The following is a 17730-nucleotide window of genomic DNA, read 5'->3' on the forward strand; positions in this document are numbered from 1 at the left end:
AAAACTCTGGGTAGTTTTGTGGGAAATTTGCTTCATTCTGATGTGAAGTCCCTTGAGTTTTTAATAAAACCTTCACAAAGGAGGCTAGAGAGCAGTTGGAAACAACATCTTTCTCTTTTTTGCTCAACCAGGTGGCTTTTTGTATTTTGCAAGAGAGATTGTTTGGGGAGGGGAGATGACAGCTACAGCCACGAATGTGTCATGGCAATATTTCTGTAGCCCAGCTTTTGTACCAGGATGTTTGTAGCATGCCAGAGCAGTGTTAGCTCTTGCCTCTCACAATAAGCTGTGTCCCTGGCAGCCATACCTGTTTGCTCTGGTAAGCCCTGCCTGTGACTTGCCGCCAAGTTTGATGACTTCTGTTTCCATTTTCTTTTCTTCCTCTTACCTGACTTCTAACGCTTGGTGGGTATAGGACATGTTCATTATTATTTTTTAGGCCTTTATTGGGTAAACGTAAAGAGTTGATCACTATAAATGTGCTTCCACCCAAAGCAAGAATGGCTGCTCACTTTCTGTTGAGCAATAGTTGGCACGATAACTTGATTATGGCAGATGATGGAAGAGCAAATTGTTAATGATTGTTTCCCATGTATTTTTATTTTCTGTAAAGTACTGGAAATGTAATATCACATGGAAATTTAAAGTGATTGTGAAAGACATGTGCATGCTACTTAAATACTACATTGTTTTTGTTTAGGTTTTCCTGCAGGAATCTACAAACATAGTCTTTTGATAATCTCAAGAGAAGGTACCTAATAAAAATGCCTCCAAGGCCATCATCCGGTGAACTGTGGGGCATCCATTTGATGCCACCAAGAATCCTAGTAGAATGTCTTCTACCTAATGGCATGATAGTGACTTTAGAATGCCTCCGTGAGGCCACCTTGTTAAATATTAAGCACGAACTTTTTAAAGAAGCTCGGAAATACCCTCTCTATCAGCTCCTTCAAGATGAGTCCTCTTACATTTTCGTAAGTGTTACACAAGAAGCAGAAAGGGAAGAATTTTTCGATGAAACACGGCGACTTTGTGATCTACGACTCTTCCAGCCTTTTCTAAAAGTCATAGAGCCAGTAGGCAACAGAGAAGAGAAAATTCTGAATCGGGAAATTGGTAAGGCTTATTCATTTGTTACAAATATTTATGTACCACATGACAGTCTGCAGTACAAGTTTTAAAATATGTAAAGGAAAGTGGCCACAATTTGATTCCCCTAAAGCAGGGGTCTGCAACCTTTAAGACAAAAAGAGCCACTTGGACCCGTTTCCGAAGAAAAAACAACAGCTGGGAGCTGCAAAACCATTGCGACATTTAAAACAAATATATCTCCGGAGCCACAATCTGACAGCGGGCGGGAAGGTGACGTCGGGACGGTGCGTGACTAACGCACGCACCGCCCCCATGCAACGTCACAGCCAGTACAGCGCCCGCCACAGTGAGGAGTGTCGGGGCGCACAATGTGCCTCCTCCCCTCGCTAGTATCCGCCCCGGAGCCGCAGCAAAGATGTAAAAGAGCCACATGCGGCTCCGGAGCCGCGGGTTGCAGACCCCTGCCCTAAAGCCTATGGGCCTTTCATGAGAGCATGGAATCATGGAATTGTAGAGTTGGAAGGGGCCCTATTATCTAGTCCAACCCCTGCAATGCAGGAATCTCGGCTAAAGCATCCATAACAGGTGGCCATCCAACCTCTGCTTAAAAACCTCTAAGGAAAGAGAGTCCACAACCTTCTTAGTTCCACTGTCAAATATAGTTAACTGTCATGTGATAAAGCCACTATGCGATGGAATTATGAGTAAATGGTATTTTTGGTTGTGTAACAAATTGAGTACATCATGTCAGCAACTGCAAATTGTTTATTAAAACATGATTGTAAAGTCCACTAAGCTCTTAACGTGAATATTGGAGACCTTGCTATTAATTAAAGCAGGAATGGGAACCTTCTGTGCGCTGTTTGGCCAGATATTTATTTCCTCGCACCCTGTGGGTCAACTCTGATAGGTGAGACCACCCACCTGTCAATCATCTGATAATAGGTGACTGATAGATGTGTGAACCTGCCAAACTGTCAGTTTACTGGTGGGGGACAGAGCCTGCTGGAAATGTGCTGGCAAAGCAGCACCTGGAAGGATTGAACTCTTCATCAGCTAATGAGCAGAAACTTCTATCTGCTGTCTGCCAGTGTCTGCTTTACCAGTATGTTCCTTGCAAGAATCAAACTGCCAAAGCAACACCGTGCAGGATTTAACCCCCTGCTTATCATCTGACAAGCCAGTTTCCCATGGGCCGGGGAGGTGGTGCGGGGGGACTAGTGACAACAAACAAAGCAGAATTGAACCCTGTCCCACCATCAGCTGACATCACTCAGTCATAGCAGCTGATAATTTTGTGGGTTTGGGGAAAACACCTTGTGGGCCAATTGGACCCTATGCGGACCAAGTTTGGACTGAAGGCCAAAGGTTCCTCAGTTCATTAAAGCACACATATAGGATATTGTCATTGTTGGCAGTCTGTATGAGGCACACAGACTTTGCACATATTTTTAGAGTGCAGTACTCCAGCGATAAAACCTCTCCATTTATAATCTTGAGCTAACAGTGGTATAGGAAATGCAAATACGCACAGCATGTATTGAGTATTCAAGCTATTCATGCACATATCTGATGTGGAAATGAACATTAGTTTATTAAAAGCAGTTGAGTCAGCAATACCCTTTTCACTAGAATAAGAAAATCTTGTCACATTTGCTGGTTTTGCAGAGTCTGGGGTGCTGCTACAGTAACCAAACAACTGGATGCTGTCAGGTGAGGGTGGAATCACAGTGTTGAAGGGCAAAGAGGAGATTTCCCCTCCCTTCAACACTTCACATCTGCACTAGACCAGCTGTGCTATGCTGCGTTGTCTTTTAAGCTGTTTTCTCAGTTAATTACATTTTACCTGAGTGCCACTCTTTGTTGACTTGTACTTGCTTTCATTGTGATGGTGCATACTTGATAGTGGGTCAACTTTTTTATTATAATTTTAATAATTGTTCGCGATCATGGGCATTTCTTTATATGAAGATGGGGTAGAAGTAAACTTTGGTGACAGCCTTTGGAACCCTTTTGCTTGACCTGGGAAAAAGTTCCAGAACATGTCTAATCTTACTTAAGCAGAATAGTTGCAGTGGGTACAGAATATGCTTCACTGCTGCAGCCCCTTGAGCTATGGAGACAATTGCTGTAGCAGCCCAGCCGTTCAAGCAAGACAGAGCTGAGCTCTTGTGGGAAGGGGTAGAGGACAGAGTGACAGGAAACTATACTCTGAGGACTCACTGTTTCTGAAAATATATCAAAGAGAATTGCTCTCTCCTTTTTCTTTTTTAGGTTTTGCTATTGGCATGCCTATCTGTGAATTTGACTTGGTTAAGGATCCAGAAGTTCAGGACTTCAGAAGAAACATTCTTAATGTTTGTAAAGAAGCAGTAGATCTGCGAGATGCTAACGCGCCCCATAGCAGAGCATTGTATGTCTGTCCCCCAAACATAGAATCTTCGCCCGAGCTGCCCAAGCATATATACAATAAACTTGATAAAGGTAAAAGAAAAGAAAACACAATTCAGTGCATTTGCCAGATTGGTACCAGATTAATGTGAAGCTGCTTGAACAGTGAAATTCAATCCATTTCCCCCATATGCCCATTTCACTTCAGTGTGAGTAATCAGCTCAGTGAAAATAGTTACATTTTCAGACATGTCGTAGCTCGCTCAGTGCACTCGTTTTCTTCTACTTTAGCAGCATTATTCAGATTCCCCCCCCCCCCCGTTATTGTTAGGGATTGCTTAATAAAGTTCCAACGAAACAGTCTTATTCAAAAAACCTGAAGGGTCACACCATTGTTCTGTCCCCTCCCAGCCTTTCTCCTTTCCATTTTAAAAGTTGCTTTATTGGAGAGCTAAGAGGAACCTATAGCTTGTTGCTGCAGCCCCAAAGATTGCATATTCTGGATAGAGAGTACTGAATTGTGTTTTAGGTCTTTTTTGCTCCTGTATTTTCATTTTTCTGTAAATAGTTATGTGGGCATGATCCCTGATGTAACCTGACATAGTTTCCTTCTGTTCCAGGACAAATAATAGTGGTGATATGGGTAATAGTCTCCCCCAACAATGACAAGCAGAAGTACACTTTAAAAATCAATCACGATTATGTGCCAGAACAAGTCATCGCTGAAGCAATCAGGAAAAAAACACGAAGTATGTTGCTGTCATCTGAACAGCTAAAGCTCTGTGTGTTAGAGTACCAGGGGAAGTATATTTTAAAAGTATGTGGTTGTGATGAATATTTACTAGAAAAACATCCCCTGAGTCAATACAAGGTGAGTAAACATCTGGTTCATTTTGAAATTTAATGCTTGTTGTCAGAGTTAGATCTTGTGTGCATTTCAGGGGTCGGAAGAGAGGGATTTGCATATGAAAATGTGCAAAAGATGAAGTACTGAAGCCAGGTTTCCATTTTTTTATGTGCTTTTATTGGGTGTGATTTGGCGGATTCACTGGGGATGTTAAAAGTTTATGATATTTTCCTTTCAGTGTGGTTCACCTACTGTTACTTGGCAAGGTGTACATTGAAATAGATTGCTTTCCATTTTTAGACCAATCAATCCCTTCCTGTAGCTTGGGAGGTACAATCAGATGCTCGCAAACAACAGCTTTTGTGGGGTCTTGAAATGTGCAGGGAAGAGCATGAATTAGGGCTATATTTCAGGGCTAGACCAGAGGTTTTTATGGAGTGGGTGTGAGAACCACTTTTGCCAGTGCTGAGACTGTCGGGCTGCATCCCTGTGCTCTGATGCACCTGCAGCACTGCACAAGCCCAGGATCTTAGTGTCTTTTTCATGGATGTGGACAGAACTTACACATGGTTTGTTAGAATGTTGAGAACTAAAGTCTGCGGTCAAAAGCACATAATTCAATGATTCTCAAAGGGTGTGGCACACCACACTGATGTGGCAGGAGAGGGTGACAAGTGTGGTGATAAGATTCAAGGGCAATTAAAGAAACATTTAAACATTTTAGTATACAGTCGTACCTTTGTTCTCAAACAGAATGCGTTCCGGGAGTCCGTTTGACTCCCGAAACCGTTCAAAAACCAAGGCGTGGCTTCCGATTGGCTGCAGGAGCGTCCTGCAGCCAATCAGAAGCCGCACCAAACGAGGGGAGGACTAATGGGTATTCAATTCAAAGAGAAGGATATTTAAACCTTGTAGAGACAGAGAGTCATGAAGAGGTTTTTATGGGTACATCTTAATGAGGTGGTGCAAATCACGTGATATAGGATTGCACATATGTATATTCTCATGAAGTGAAATCCAGTAGTGCCTGTTTGCTATTGGAACAAACACTGTTGGCAGAGTGGATTTTCTGTGCCCCACCCCTTGCACCCCCAAAAACTTGCTGCAGGAGGTGTTTTTTGGGGGGGAAGGCAGTGGGGAGGGGCACAAATTGCTGCCGGAGGAGAGGAAAGTAAGGTCCTTTTTTACAAGAGGATGTTTGCTTATATAACAGTGGGTGTCACCCTTAGTGCTTTCTAAAATAAGTTCATTATGGATGAATACATTTACACTACTAAATAAAACCATAATTCAGAAATAACAAAAAACCTGCATTACCAAAAACTGTAAGTTCTCTTTCCTCAGCCTTCCCTTTTTTATCATTCTCTTTTCTTCTGATAGAAAATACAAGGAATGTGCCGTTAGTGAGGCAACAGTCTATATGTGGATATTTCTTTTTCTCCAAGTGCCAGTATAAAAAGACAAGTTTGTCCCTTGTTTGGCATGCTTTGTGATTATCTGCTACTTAGAATGACCTGCCAGCCCTACAAATATTGCACGCTAGCTTCATTAAACCGCTTATACTGTGGTTCCTGCTTCGCCTTGAGTTGCAAACCATTCACAATGCCGGCATTGTAATCTTTGCAATTAAGCAATGATGCTGCAAAGAGCAGCATCCAGCGCAATAATTGTGTTTTCTCTGCCTATTTCAGTACATCCGGAGTTGTATCATGCTTGGTCGAATGCCCAATTTGATGCTGATGGCTAAGGAAAGTCTTTACACCCAGCTGCCATTGGATACCTTTACAATGCCATCTTATTCTAGGCGTATTTCTACAGCTACACCATACATGAATGGAGAAGCTTCAGCCAAATCCCTCTGGGCTATTAACAGTAATCTCAGAATAAAGATTCTCTGCGCTACCTATGTAAATGTAAATATTCGAGATATTGACAAGGTAAAAAACAACAACTTGGTTTCAATATGTCTTGAGAGCACATGCATATTTCTGATGAATGACTCTTAAATACTTAGGTTTTTTTGTTTCTACATTACTGTCCAGGCCCACCAAACCTTAAACTTTTTGTCTGGGTGTGAAACAAATAACTTGCCTTTTTGAAGTATTTACATATATTGGGCAAAACCTAAGGTGCATTCTGCATTATTATTATTATTATTATTATTATTATTATTCACCACCATCGTCATCATCAGTTTATTACTCACCCTTCAGCCTGAGGTCTCAGCGATGGCTACAGCAATTTAAACATCAGTATTAAAAACAACTAAAATTACTGACACAAGAATAGGGTGCATCAGAGGTGCATCTTCAGCATATGGCGGAAACTATATATTAAAGGAGCCAGATGTGCCTATGTGGGGAGGGAATTCCACAGCCTAGAAGCTGTCACAGAGCGGTTGAACTACCAAGAGGGCTCCTCTGCTGATCTTAACACCTGAGGTGGTCTGTAGGGAATAAGTTGGTCTTTCAGCTGTTTGTGGCCTAAGTTGATTAAAACCCTAAACACCAATGTGAGCACCTTGAATTAAGCCTGGAAATAAACTGACAATGCAACTATTTTAGAACAGGAGTTAGATGAGTTACTCTTGCTTGATATTTATCTTGTAACTCCTACTTCATGGTTACTTGTAGTATAGTCATGTTCATAAGCGTATTTTTTTCAGATTTATGTCCGAACTGGCATCTATCATGGAGGAGAGCCATTATGTGATAATGTGAATACTCAGAGAGTACCTTGTTCCAATCCCAGGTAAAGAATATCACTAAAACAATGAAAAGAAACCTGATGTTCAAGTTTGTAGAAACTTATTAACAATTCAGATAATTGCTTTACAGTGTATGTTGTGTCTTTCTTTCCTCCATCTAAAAGTGAGTTTGGAAGTTTAGTTTTCTGTTTGGATCTGATACAGAATCATAGGATTGTAGAACTGGAAGGTACCATGAGTGTCATGAAGTCGAACGCAGGAATCTTTTGCCAAGAACGGGGCTCAAACCCACGACCTTGGGATCAAGAGTCTCATGCTTTACCCCCCCCCAAAAAAAAACCCCTTCCTAAATACCCTCAACAGCACTCTTCAAATACCTGAACAGTTATTGCATAGAAGGAAGCAAAGACTTGTTTTCTGCTGCCTTGAAGGGTAGGACTTGATCTAACGGCCTTAAGTTACAGGGGAGTAGATATTTGCTGAACATTTGGAAAACTTTGTGAAGGTTAGAGCAATGGAACCTGTTACCTAGAGGGATGGAGCACAGGAGATTTTCAAACAGAAGCTGGACAGCCACCTGGCAGGGATGCTCTCACTCTGAGTTTCCTGCATAGAGTAGGGCATTGGGGTAGATAGCCGTCAAATTAGCTTCCAATGGTTCTACAAAAGTAGAATGCCACACTGGAAAATTCAACTCAAACTTGGCTTGGTTTACACAGAATTGCTTTAGTATTTTTTAATTTGCCATATCATTTTTAAAGCATCTTTACATAGCACTTTTGGTTAAGATCTTGGGTCAAATCCCTTTTATCTTCCTTTCAGGTGGAATGAGTGGCTGCAGTATGAGATGCATGTTCTTGATCTTCCACGTGCGGCTCGGCTTTGCCTTTCTATCTGCTCCGTTAAAGGGAGGAAAGGTGCAAAGGAGGTAAGGGTCTTGTCATTGGATATAGTGAATACTTGTCAAGTAGGGAGAATATCTCATTTGAAATTATTCTTCTGACTTATACTGTGTTGATCTCTAAACTAATGGTAACAGTTATGATTTACTTTGTCATCGTATATTTGAGTTTTCAAAAAAAAAAATCTGCCCCTGCCCTTTTAATTCCTCTATATCTGAGTTTGAAATGTGTTGCTAATAGACGAGACTAAACAGTGATTATTTGCTCTTTTTAAGGAGCACTGTCCATTGGCGTGGGGGAATATTAACATGTTTGATTACACAGACACTCTTGTTTCTGGCAAAATGGCTCTGAATCTGTGGCCTGTACCCCATGGGTTGGAAGACCTGCTAAATCCCATTGGAGTCACTGGATCAAATCCCAATAAGGTAAATGGACATTTCATGCCAATTTCTGGCTTATTTAGTAACAGTTCGTTGTGTTAAATCAAGGACTGTCCAAGTAAATTCTAATGATAGCCTGTATTTTAATAAGATATTGTCACTGTTTCCAAAATGTAACAATGGTAACCCTGTATAAACTGCAGTATTTCGAGCTGTAGATGGGGGCTCACATAATTTATGCTTCTGTGCACAAAAAATAATAAATCTGTGCATGTAGAAAACTGGCATGTTGGGGAGAGGAGCCTGCTAGAACCCTTGTATCTGATATATCAGCTTTCGATATAGGGAAAAATTGCTTTCACAGAGGAGCATGCAGTTATCTGAGCATGCGGTTGCAGTCTGGAGTGCTGTTGCCAAGGTTGTCAAAATAAAATGCTGTGCAATTTGTGAGGATTTTGTCTAGTGATACAGAACTAATGTCTTTAGGTAGCCTGAATTGTTCCATCCACAAAGGTTACAATGGGACTAATGTCTCTACCAAAGTCCAAATTGAGTTTACTACGGATGCAGCTTTGAAGAACGCAACTTTAGCAAGCTACTGTTGGGGTCTTTTCATTCTTTGACTAGCAGCAATAAAACTTGGTCTTCTGAAGACAGCTGGTGTTTCTCCTGAGACTTAAGACTAATTTGTCTGATCCTGTGGTTTTATTATTTTAAATACCTTGTATTTGCATAGCTTGTACTTGTGGAATAGTGTGTTTTTATATATATTAAAAAACAATATTTTAAATCATACAAGGACAAACTTCTTTTCTTCTTAGGAAACTCCTTGTTTAGAGCTGGAATTTGATTGGTTTAGCAGTCCTGTTAAGTTTCCCGACATGTCTGTAATTGAAGACCATGCCAATTGGACTATATCTCGAGAACTAGGGTTTAACTACAGTCATGCAGGACTGGTAAGGAGAATTTTACTTTCCTGGTTGCATTGTGGCTAAGAACATGCACTACAAGCTAGTTCTCACCTCACTCGTGAATTTTTATCAGATTGCTTTAGGCAAGCGACTGTCTCCCCAACCCACCGACTACAGGGTTAAGTATTGAACAGGGTTCAATAATACAGAGTGGTTGTTAGGGCTACTGAGATGAAGTATGTGAGATGCTTTAAGTATTCAAAAAGAGAGAGAGAGAATTGTAGTATGAACAAGTCTCCGTTGCTCTCTTGTTTTACAGAGTAATAGACTAGCACGAGATAATGAATTAAGAGATTGTGACAAAGAGCAGCTGCGTTCAATCTGCACTCGAGACCCACTGTCTGAAATAACTGAACAAGAAAAGGATTTCCTTTGGAGCCACAGGTATGACATTGGGTCATAAGTAGGACTATGAAAAGTAGGTGGGCAATCATAGGCATGACACTCCCTGGATTGCATTTTAAGTGGGAAAGGAAAGAAACTGGGGAAGGGAACAGGGCTTGTCATCTGCCCCTAAGCTTAACCCACAAAACTTTGGCTTTTTGTGAAGCCTCCTGAAGATTTTTTTTTTTTTAATCTATAACCAGCATACTAAATAGTTCCATGTAGTAATGACAACAATACTTTAAATTTTTATTTCAAAATCCCTTCTCTTGTTGGTTTTTTTTGCAGACATTACTGTGTAAATACGCCAGAAATCCTACCTAAATTGCTTTTGTCTGTCAAATGGAACTCTAGAGATGAAGTAGCCCAGGTAGTATCTCCGTTACTTATACCCACTTTTAAACTGGCTACAGTTGTTAGCAGTAGCCTTGGTCAAAGACTTTCATTATAATAGCTTCCATGTTGATGGGAAGAAAATGGGAGGTGGGATATGACTTTAGTTTTGTTCTCTTACCTCTTAGTTAATAAAACATTTTTGTTGTAACAGGATCCCATAAGCTCTCTTCAGTAGTATTAGCACAATTTCCTCTTGATATAATTACGGCCCATAATTAATATTTGAAATTTGTTACCCCAAGCCATGGCAGTTGGAGCTTTCATGGCAGTATACCTCTGAACACCAGTTGCTGAAAGCTAAAAGGATGAGCCCGTCATCTTCATATCCTGTTTTTGCACGTCTAGAGATGTTTGTTTGCCTTTTCTGCTGTTGGAAGTAGAATATTGGGTTAGTTGGAATTTCATCTGATCCAGCAAGACCATTCTTGTGTTCTCATGACTGATACAAATTCATTGTTCTGAACTGTGCAGATGTACTGCTTGATAAAAGACTGGCCTCCCATCAAGCCTGAACAGGCAATGGAGCTTTTGGACTGCAATTACCCAGATCCGATGGTGCGAGCGTTTGCAATTCGATGTCTAGAAAAATATCTGACAGATGACAAACTCTCTCAGTATTTGATTCAGCTGGTACAGGTACTGTAATCTATTTTAGTCAACTGCCTCTTAATATATGCCATTGTGCCTGAAATTTATGCTAAGACTTTATATAACTTTTCTGGATGATGAGAATCAGAATATCTCCGAAAGGTTAAAGCTTCCCAATGTTAGCACAGTGCTTGGCTGCGTATTAAAGATTGTTCTGCTGACCACTGCTGATAGCTGGTTAATATATTGCTGTAGCACTTCAAAGGTTGATAGCACCGCCTCCCCAAAAGAGTAATATTATGAGATCGAAATGAGCAAAGGCTCGTGCAGCATTGTAAATAATTCCACCAAGTTACCAGCCTATGATTAGCTATATCTATGGATTTCAAGAAACAATATTTATATCTTTTCATTGCAATGCCCTTACAAGCAGTGGTATAAAATGGTGGTTCTTGGCCAAGAAGATAAAGGAAAGAAGAGAGAACTGAAAGGGAGAAAAATATTTAGCATTTCAACTTTTGGGGATCTTTAAAGAATAAATTATTTCTCTTCCCCTCCTCCCCATTCCAAATGACTCTGCCTTAGGGCATGTAGCAGCAAAGCAAATAAATGCAAATGTAAACCTACAACATGGTTTATATTGTAGGTATAATCAAGCTTATTATATTATTATTATTATTATTATTATTATTATTATTATTATTATTATTATTATTATTATTAGCTATCTCAGAAAACTGCAGGGGACAACAGAATTAGACACAAAACATAATACAAGGGCAACTGCACTGTTTGTAAAATGAAGCAGGCAGCTTGAGGCACAGCAGTACTTTGGGCTCATTCACATATCCAGATTGAGAACTTCCTCAGATTTCTTTATAAAGGGCTAGATAGTGCTGAAGGCAAGCTGTAATTTAGAGGCTCTGGATCAGCCCTGGTCACTAAAGAGGGAGGGCAATTTATATTCACCCAAAGTGAGTAGGTAAGTTATAATCCACAAGCTTGGGCTATAGGTAAAAGGTAAAGGACCCCGGACGGTTAAGTCCAGTCAAAGGCGACTATGGGGTTGTGATATATCATGCAGAGTGGCAAAACCTTGAAATCTTCCACAGAATATAGCTAAATGCCAATTACACTTCAATCCTCTTGTGCCTAGGTTCTGAAATACGAGCAGTACTTGGATAATCTGCTCGTGAGATTTTTACTGAAGAAGGCACTGACCAATCAAAGAATAGGACACTTCTTCTTTTGGCATCTAAAGTAAGTTTGGATTTCCACTTTAAATGGATTCCTGTTATAAAGAGATGAAATTTTGATCTTGACTGTCCTGTGCTTTTATTTATTTTTTTATGTATAAAGCACTTGAAAGCACCATTAGTACTATTATTTTTTAAAAAATTAAAAATTTTGGCTTGATGTTCAGAAAGATACTGCAACTGTTTCTTGGGCTTTGTGATGAATGCAAGAGATTTGGTTCAGAATGTTAATTTCTGTTTAAATCAGCAACAATATAGCATCAGGATAATAAAAATAAAAAGCTTTAGAAAACCATATATTGATTTTCAAGCTGAGATAAAGAATGGAATCTTGAGTAAATGGTGTGTGTGTGTGTGTGTGTGTGTGTGTGTGTGTGTGTGTGTGTTTACTATCTAAATCAGGGTAGTCAACCTTTTTATACCTACCGCCCACTAATGCATCTTTCTTGATGGGAAAATTTCCTTACTGCCCACCAGTGCTCAATGGAAGGAGGATTCAACTTGTGTTGTAGAACCCCCTACCGCCCACCTAGAATCCTGAAATGCCCACTAGTGGGCGGTAGGGACCAGGTTGACAACCCCTAATCTAAATATAGAGTTGATTGACTCTCTTAAAGTTTGGGGCACGGTTCTTTCCCATCCTTGCTTAGTGGATACTCTTTTAACTGGTGAGTGATCCTGAATAGTTAGTTTTTTTCTTAGCAAATGCTTTATTAAAAATTAACCATAAGTTATGCCTTCTGTTAGGTCTGAAATGCACAACAAAAATGTGAGCCAGAGGTTTGGTCTGCTTTTGGAGTCATATTGCCGAGCATGTGGGATGTACCTTAAACACCTGAGCAGGCAGGTAGAAGCTATGGAAAAACTTATTAACCTCACAGACATCCTTAAACAGGAGAAAAAGGATGAAACCCAAAAGGTAAATTGATAAATTTAGCACTGGATGCATTCTTCAGCACTTAGAGTTGAAAGATTTCATTTAAAAGCTTTTTAAGAAAACATGACTCTTCATGCTAAAAATTGAAATCGGTCACAAACACTGCCTTCGTTCGTATTTGACTGATGAGCTCGTCAATATTTGGATGCTGTTATCCATCAGGTACAGATGAAATTCCTTGTGGAGCAAATGAGGCGGCCAGACTTCATGGATGCACTGCAAGGCTTTATATCTCCTCTCAATCCTGCTCATCAGCTTGGAAATCTTAGGTATCATCTTTCTCAGATTTCATAAATAGGCATGAATGTATCTGGAACATTTAAAATGGACAATTGCATGAAGAGCCTCCTCAGTCACCTTTTTTCTAAAATCCTGTCCTCTAGTTAAAACTAGGTCACATAGATCCATCTTTTTATTTGTAGCTGCATCATGCTTGGAGATTGCCCTTTAGACGTGAAAAGTAATACTGCATTTTGGTTTAAGACAGTAGTGGGGAACCACCAACCCAGATGCCAGACTTGGCCTACCAGTCCCCTCCATTTGGCCCATGAAATGCACATTTTGTGGAAGCCATGCCCACCCCCCAGCCCTACACCTGACACCATACATGACTTCAGGTGTGTAGTGAGTAAGGGCTGAGCTTCAAAGGAACAATCAGGACCTTAAAGTTCCAACTGCCCATCAGCTGGTGGGTGGTAGGAGTGCACCTTGCTCACAGAATGGGGACAATTTCCATTCTGGTGGATAGAACAACTTGTCTCTCAATCCTGTTATGTCCTAATGATGTCATGTGATTGACTGGTGCGTTTTGCTGACCATCCGTCCTATTTGGTCTGCAATGAGGCTTATCAGGATCAGCCTCAGAGAGCCAAAAATGTTCCCCACACCTGAGCTAAAAGTGGGGGTAGGGGAGTAGGGGTTATTGTTTGGTTTTGGTTTTTTGTTCTTGTTTTTATCATGTATTTTCTGCTTTTCTATTGTATTTTTATGTTATGAACTGCCCTGAGATCTGCAGGTGAATTAATAGTAGTAGTAGTATTATTAATAATAATAATAATATTAACAATAGGTCTGTACAAATATAATCATTTATGTCAGTTTGAAGGTGCACTCGTTTAAGCAGCTATTTTATCCTTTCATAGGCTTGAGGAGTGCAGGATTATGTCATCTGCTAAAAGGCCACTTTGGCTTAATTGGGAAAACCCAGATATCATGTCTGAGCTGCTGTTTCAGAATAATGAAATCATCTTTAAAAATGGAGATGGTAAGGAAGTATAATTCATTGCATCCTGTATGTGTTTCTTCATCGCCCTAACCATCTTAAACGCCTCTATTCAGTTTATACCTCCAACTTATAAGTTATAACATCAAAGTAAAAGACTTCTTCCTAATCCTTGTGAATTTTATATTAACATCCACTGTATTCATTTTTGCCAAAAACACACAGAAACCCCTTCCACTACACAGGTTTAGTGAGCAATAATGCAAATGCCATCACTATGTCTACCATAGAAATATATCGTGATGTTTAGCTGGTGGATACATCACAATGCTGAAAACCAGATAGCACCCAGGTATCACTATCTTGTTGTATGGTAATTTTGCACCAGGGGAGACAGAGCAGAGTGCTGTGGCATTTGCACATAGGTAGTTGTTCTCTTTTAGCATGGGAGGGCACATGCACACAGATTAGCAGGAGCCGCTTGCTCTGTTTGCTAGCTGAGGGAACCAACATGGCTGTTTGAGGTGCGCTCTGTTCCTGTCCAAAGAGCTTTCCTATGTAGGTTGTGGCTGGCAGTGGGGGACCAGAGCACTTGGTAAGCTTTTCTGCTGTAGTCCAATACAGTGGTACCCTGCAAGACGAACGCCTCGCAAGACGGAAAACCCGCTAGACGAAAGGGTTTTCCGTTTTGGGGGCGCTTCGCAAAACGAATTTCCCTATGGGCTTGCTTCGCAAGACGAAAGCCCATAGGGAAATCTCCGGGGACCTCTTTTAAATGCTAGCGGTGGGGAGCAAAGCCTTTCCCCCCCCCCCCGGCCTTCAGAAGAGGTCCAGGAAGGCTGGCGGGGGCCGAAAGGCTTTGTTCCCCAGCGCCAGCATTTTAAAAGCAGTCCGGGATAGCAGGGAAGCGCTTCCCGCTATCCCGGAAGGCTTTTGAAGGCAGGAGAGGTCCGCGAAGCCTGGGCGCGCTGATGTCAGCGCGCGCAGGCTTCGGCATGCGGGCAAGTCTCCGCCAGCAGCGGCAGGTCCGGGGACAGTCTGAAGTCGGTTTCCCTAGGAACGCATTAATTGATTTTCAATGCATTCCTATGGGAAACCGTGCATCGCAAGACGAAAAACTCGCAAGAAGAAGAAACTTGCGGAACGAATTAATTTCGTCTTGCGAGGCACCACTGTATAGTTTTATTATTATTTATTTATTAAATTTGTATACTACCCTATACCTTTATACCCTGCCTTTTTCCATGATGGGACTTAAAGCAGCTTACGGATAAAAGCAAGAACCACTAAAAGCATAGAAAAATTAATCATTAAAATACAATTCAATATTGATAGAACTTAAACTATAGATATATATAAAATCTGTTTTAAATATACCAATAATTACAATATACAAGTAATTACAGTAAAAACAGCAGCACAGCAGCCCTTTAATTCCCAAAAGCCTGTTGGAACAAGAAGATATTCACCTCCTTAGACTTGAAGTAGTGGACTATAATAACTTACCCCCAATCTCTAGAATTAGTTTGATTTCACATTTTTGTCACTGGCGGTGTTTTGATTTTTTAAACGCAGTCATTTTTTTTCAATCAATAAATGTCATTGATAACAGAGCAGAGTAAGCTTATCGTGCAAAACTTTGATTTCACTCATTAAAAACAAAGTTGTTGAAGCTGTTTTATGCCTTCCAAAAGTTCCCAAAACCTGCATTCACTTGCATGTTTTCAGATCTACGTCAGGATATGTTGACACTTCAAATCATAAGAATCATGGAAAACATCTGGCAAAACCAAGGGCTTGATCTTAGGCAAGTATTCATAAATATTGCTAATGTTGCAGTCTGTGTTTTGTTTATCATTCTGCCTGAAGAAGAACATATTTGGTTCAAGAGTTTGCAGAAAATTTTAGTTTATTTATTGTAATCAATAACTACCATTCTACAAATGTTTTAAATTTTCTTCTCTATCTAATCAGTCAGATTACTGCTTAACGTTGTGATCAGTATGCAGTGAATATGTAAATGGCTGCAAAATCAAGTATCATCATGATTTAACGTTCTTGCATGTGTCCACCATTTTCCAAAAAGCGACTTTGTACATACACAGTGGGATATTTTGCATGAGAGAGCAGGCCCATTCCACACCACAAACTGCTTTCTAAACTCCTTTCTATTTAAAAAACAACTTCTCATGTAGCCTTAAGCTGCTGTTCTAGAAGTGCAAGTCCAATGTTGCCCTGGGGGGCTGGAATTAATTGTGTAGTAGTTCTATAAACCATGGCCCTGCTGGTTGTCTATCCAAATGACTTAAATGTTTGATTATTACATAGAGATTTCAGTGCCTATGTGTTTTGTTTGGTGGCCATTACAATGTCTATTTTTTAAAAAAAAAACTCGCATTGCTCTTCTAGGATGCTGCCTTATGGTTGTTTATCTATTGGCGACTGTGTGGGGCTCATTGAGGTTGTGAGAAATTCACACACAATCATGCAGATCCAGTGCAAAGGTGGCCTTAAAGGAGCACTGCAATTCAACAGCCATACGTTACATCAGTGGCTCAAAGACAAGAACAAAGGGGAAATGTGAGTTGACTTTTAATTCCCCCCCCCCTCTTTTATTCTTTCTTTGATGGAAGCCTAAGAATATTTTGGTCCCCTTCTGTTTTAAGCCACAGTATTTTGTAACTGAAGTATGGACACATCCAGAGATTGGATTCAGGCAAGGTCTTGTTCATTTCTTGCAGGGCATGTTAATGTTTTCTTGAGACAGCAAGCTCCTATACTATATCACAGGCTGCTTTTAAGTCTGCCAGGTCTCTGAAACAATTTGCTGTGTGATGCAGGAGGACACTCACGTTGCTTGAATAAGTGAAATCCCCAATGGATGAGTGGCTCACGTGGTTTTCTGGATTGTGGCTGCAATGTTTAGTTATGGTTTTTAGGACGATTCAGTGGTTAGTTCACACCACCTTATAACTGCAGACATTAATGAAGCTACATTCCCAACTGGTCTTCTCCAGTTTTCTGATGGCAGAATCCGGCCACTGTATTCTCCCATGGTTTTTCACTTCCCCAAGTGAAAGGAAGTTCTAAGCACAGCTGCTACGCTTGCATTGTGAGAAGCAGGTGCTCAGGACCTCTAGTGGACTGGGGGAGCAGACATAAAATAATCTTTAAAGTAGCACCAAGATACCATTCCAAAATGATCCTGTTGGAGCTCCATCCCTTCTTGCCCTCCAGCTACAAGACTACATCAGCCACCAATCAGAAGTACCGTAGGTTGAATGTGTGTGATAGCTGTTACGCACCAAACATCAAAATGTATCATTCCTTATTTAGGCAAGTATCTTCTAGCCTCAGTGCCCATGAAGGAAGCATATTTGCCTGTTAACTAACACATCACCTATAGAAAAGGTGGAAACTGGTGGTGCATCTAGGAAATCTTAATGGTCTTACAGTGGGCCCTCTGTGGAGTGATGTATATTACTTCACTTACTTCAAGATTAGGTAAGCCAGCCCTGCTGTGTTCGGTGGCTCTTCTGCTCATTCTGCTGAGCGGGGGCCCTAGATTTCTTCCCAAAGCCATGCCTGGAAAGCATCACTGGTGGAAATGTTACCTGGTGCAAAACAATTGCTGATGGATTTGAACGGATTTTC

At 40.6% G+C, this 17730-nt stretch overlaps 1 protein-coding gene and 1 long non-coding RNA gene across 3 annotated transcripts in view; one reads left to right on the forward strand and one right to left on the reverse strand.

Moving 5' to 3' along the window:
• Positions 1 to 17730, reverse strand: part of LOC310707552 — a 345072-nt gene that overhangs the window by 244111 nt on the left and 83231 nt on the right. The window lies entirely within an intron of this gene.
• Positions 1 to 17730, forward strand: part of PIK3CA (phosphatidylinositol-4,5-bisphosphate 3-kinase catalytic subunit alpha) — a 42369-nt gene that overhangs the window by 19178 nt on the left and 5461 nt on the right. For both annotated transcript variants that reach the window (XM_083503966.1, XM_083503965.1), the window contains 17 exons: positions 701 to 1116; positions 3367 to 3576; positions 4104 to 4354; positions 6022 to 6267; positions 6996 to 7081; positions 7860 to 7965; positions 8215 to 8367; positions 9144 to 9278; positions 9553 to 9677; positions 9966 to 10047; positions 10545 to 10709; positions 11818 to 11921; positions 12665 to 12836; positions 13017 to 13123; positions 13997 to 14118; positions 15805 to 15883; positions 16486 to 16656. In XM_083503966.1, the coding sequence (XP_083360092.1) occupies positions 765 to 1116; positions 3367 to 3576; positions 4104 to 4354; positions 6022 to 6267; positions 6996 to 7081; positions 7860 to 7965; positions 8215 to 8367; positions 9144 to 9278; positions 9553 to 9677; positions 9966 to 10047; positions 10545 to 10709; positions 11818 to 11921; positions 12665 to 12836; positions 13017 to 13123; positions 13997 to 14118; positions 15805 to 15883; positions 16486 to 16656 (2666 nt within the window). In that variant the 5' untranslated portion in view covers positions 701 to 764. The remainder of the gene's footprint in view (positions 1 to 700; positions 1117 to 3366; positions 3577 to 4103; positions 4355 to 6021; positions 6268 to 6995; positions 7082 to 7859; positions 7966 to 8214; positions 8368 to 9143; positions 9279 to 9552; positions 9678 to 9965; positions 10048 to 10544; positions 10710 to 11817; positions 11922 to 12664; positions 12837 to 13016; positions 13124 to 13996; positions 14119 to 15804; positions 15884 to 16485; positions 16657 to 17730) is intronic.

Source organism: Podarcis liolepis (assembly GCF_965112155.1).
Source record: "Podarcis liolepis genome assembly, chromosome: 5".
Taxonomy (NCBI): Eukaryota; Metazoa; Chordata; class Lepidosauria; order Squamata; family Lacertidae; genus Podarcis; species Podarcis liolepis.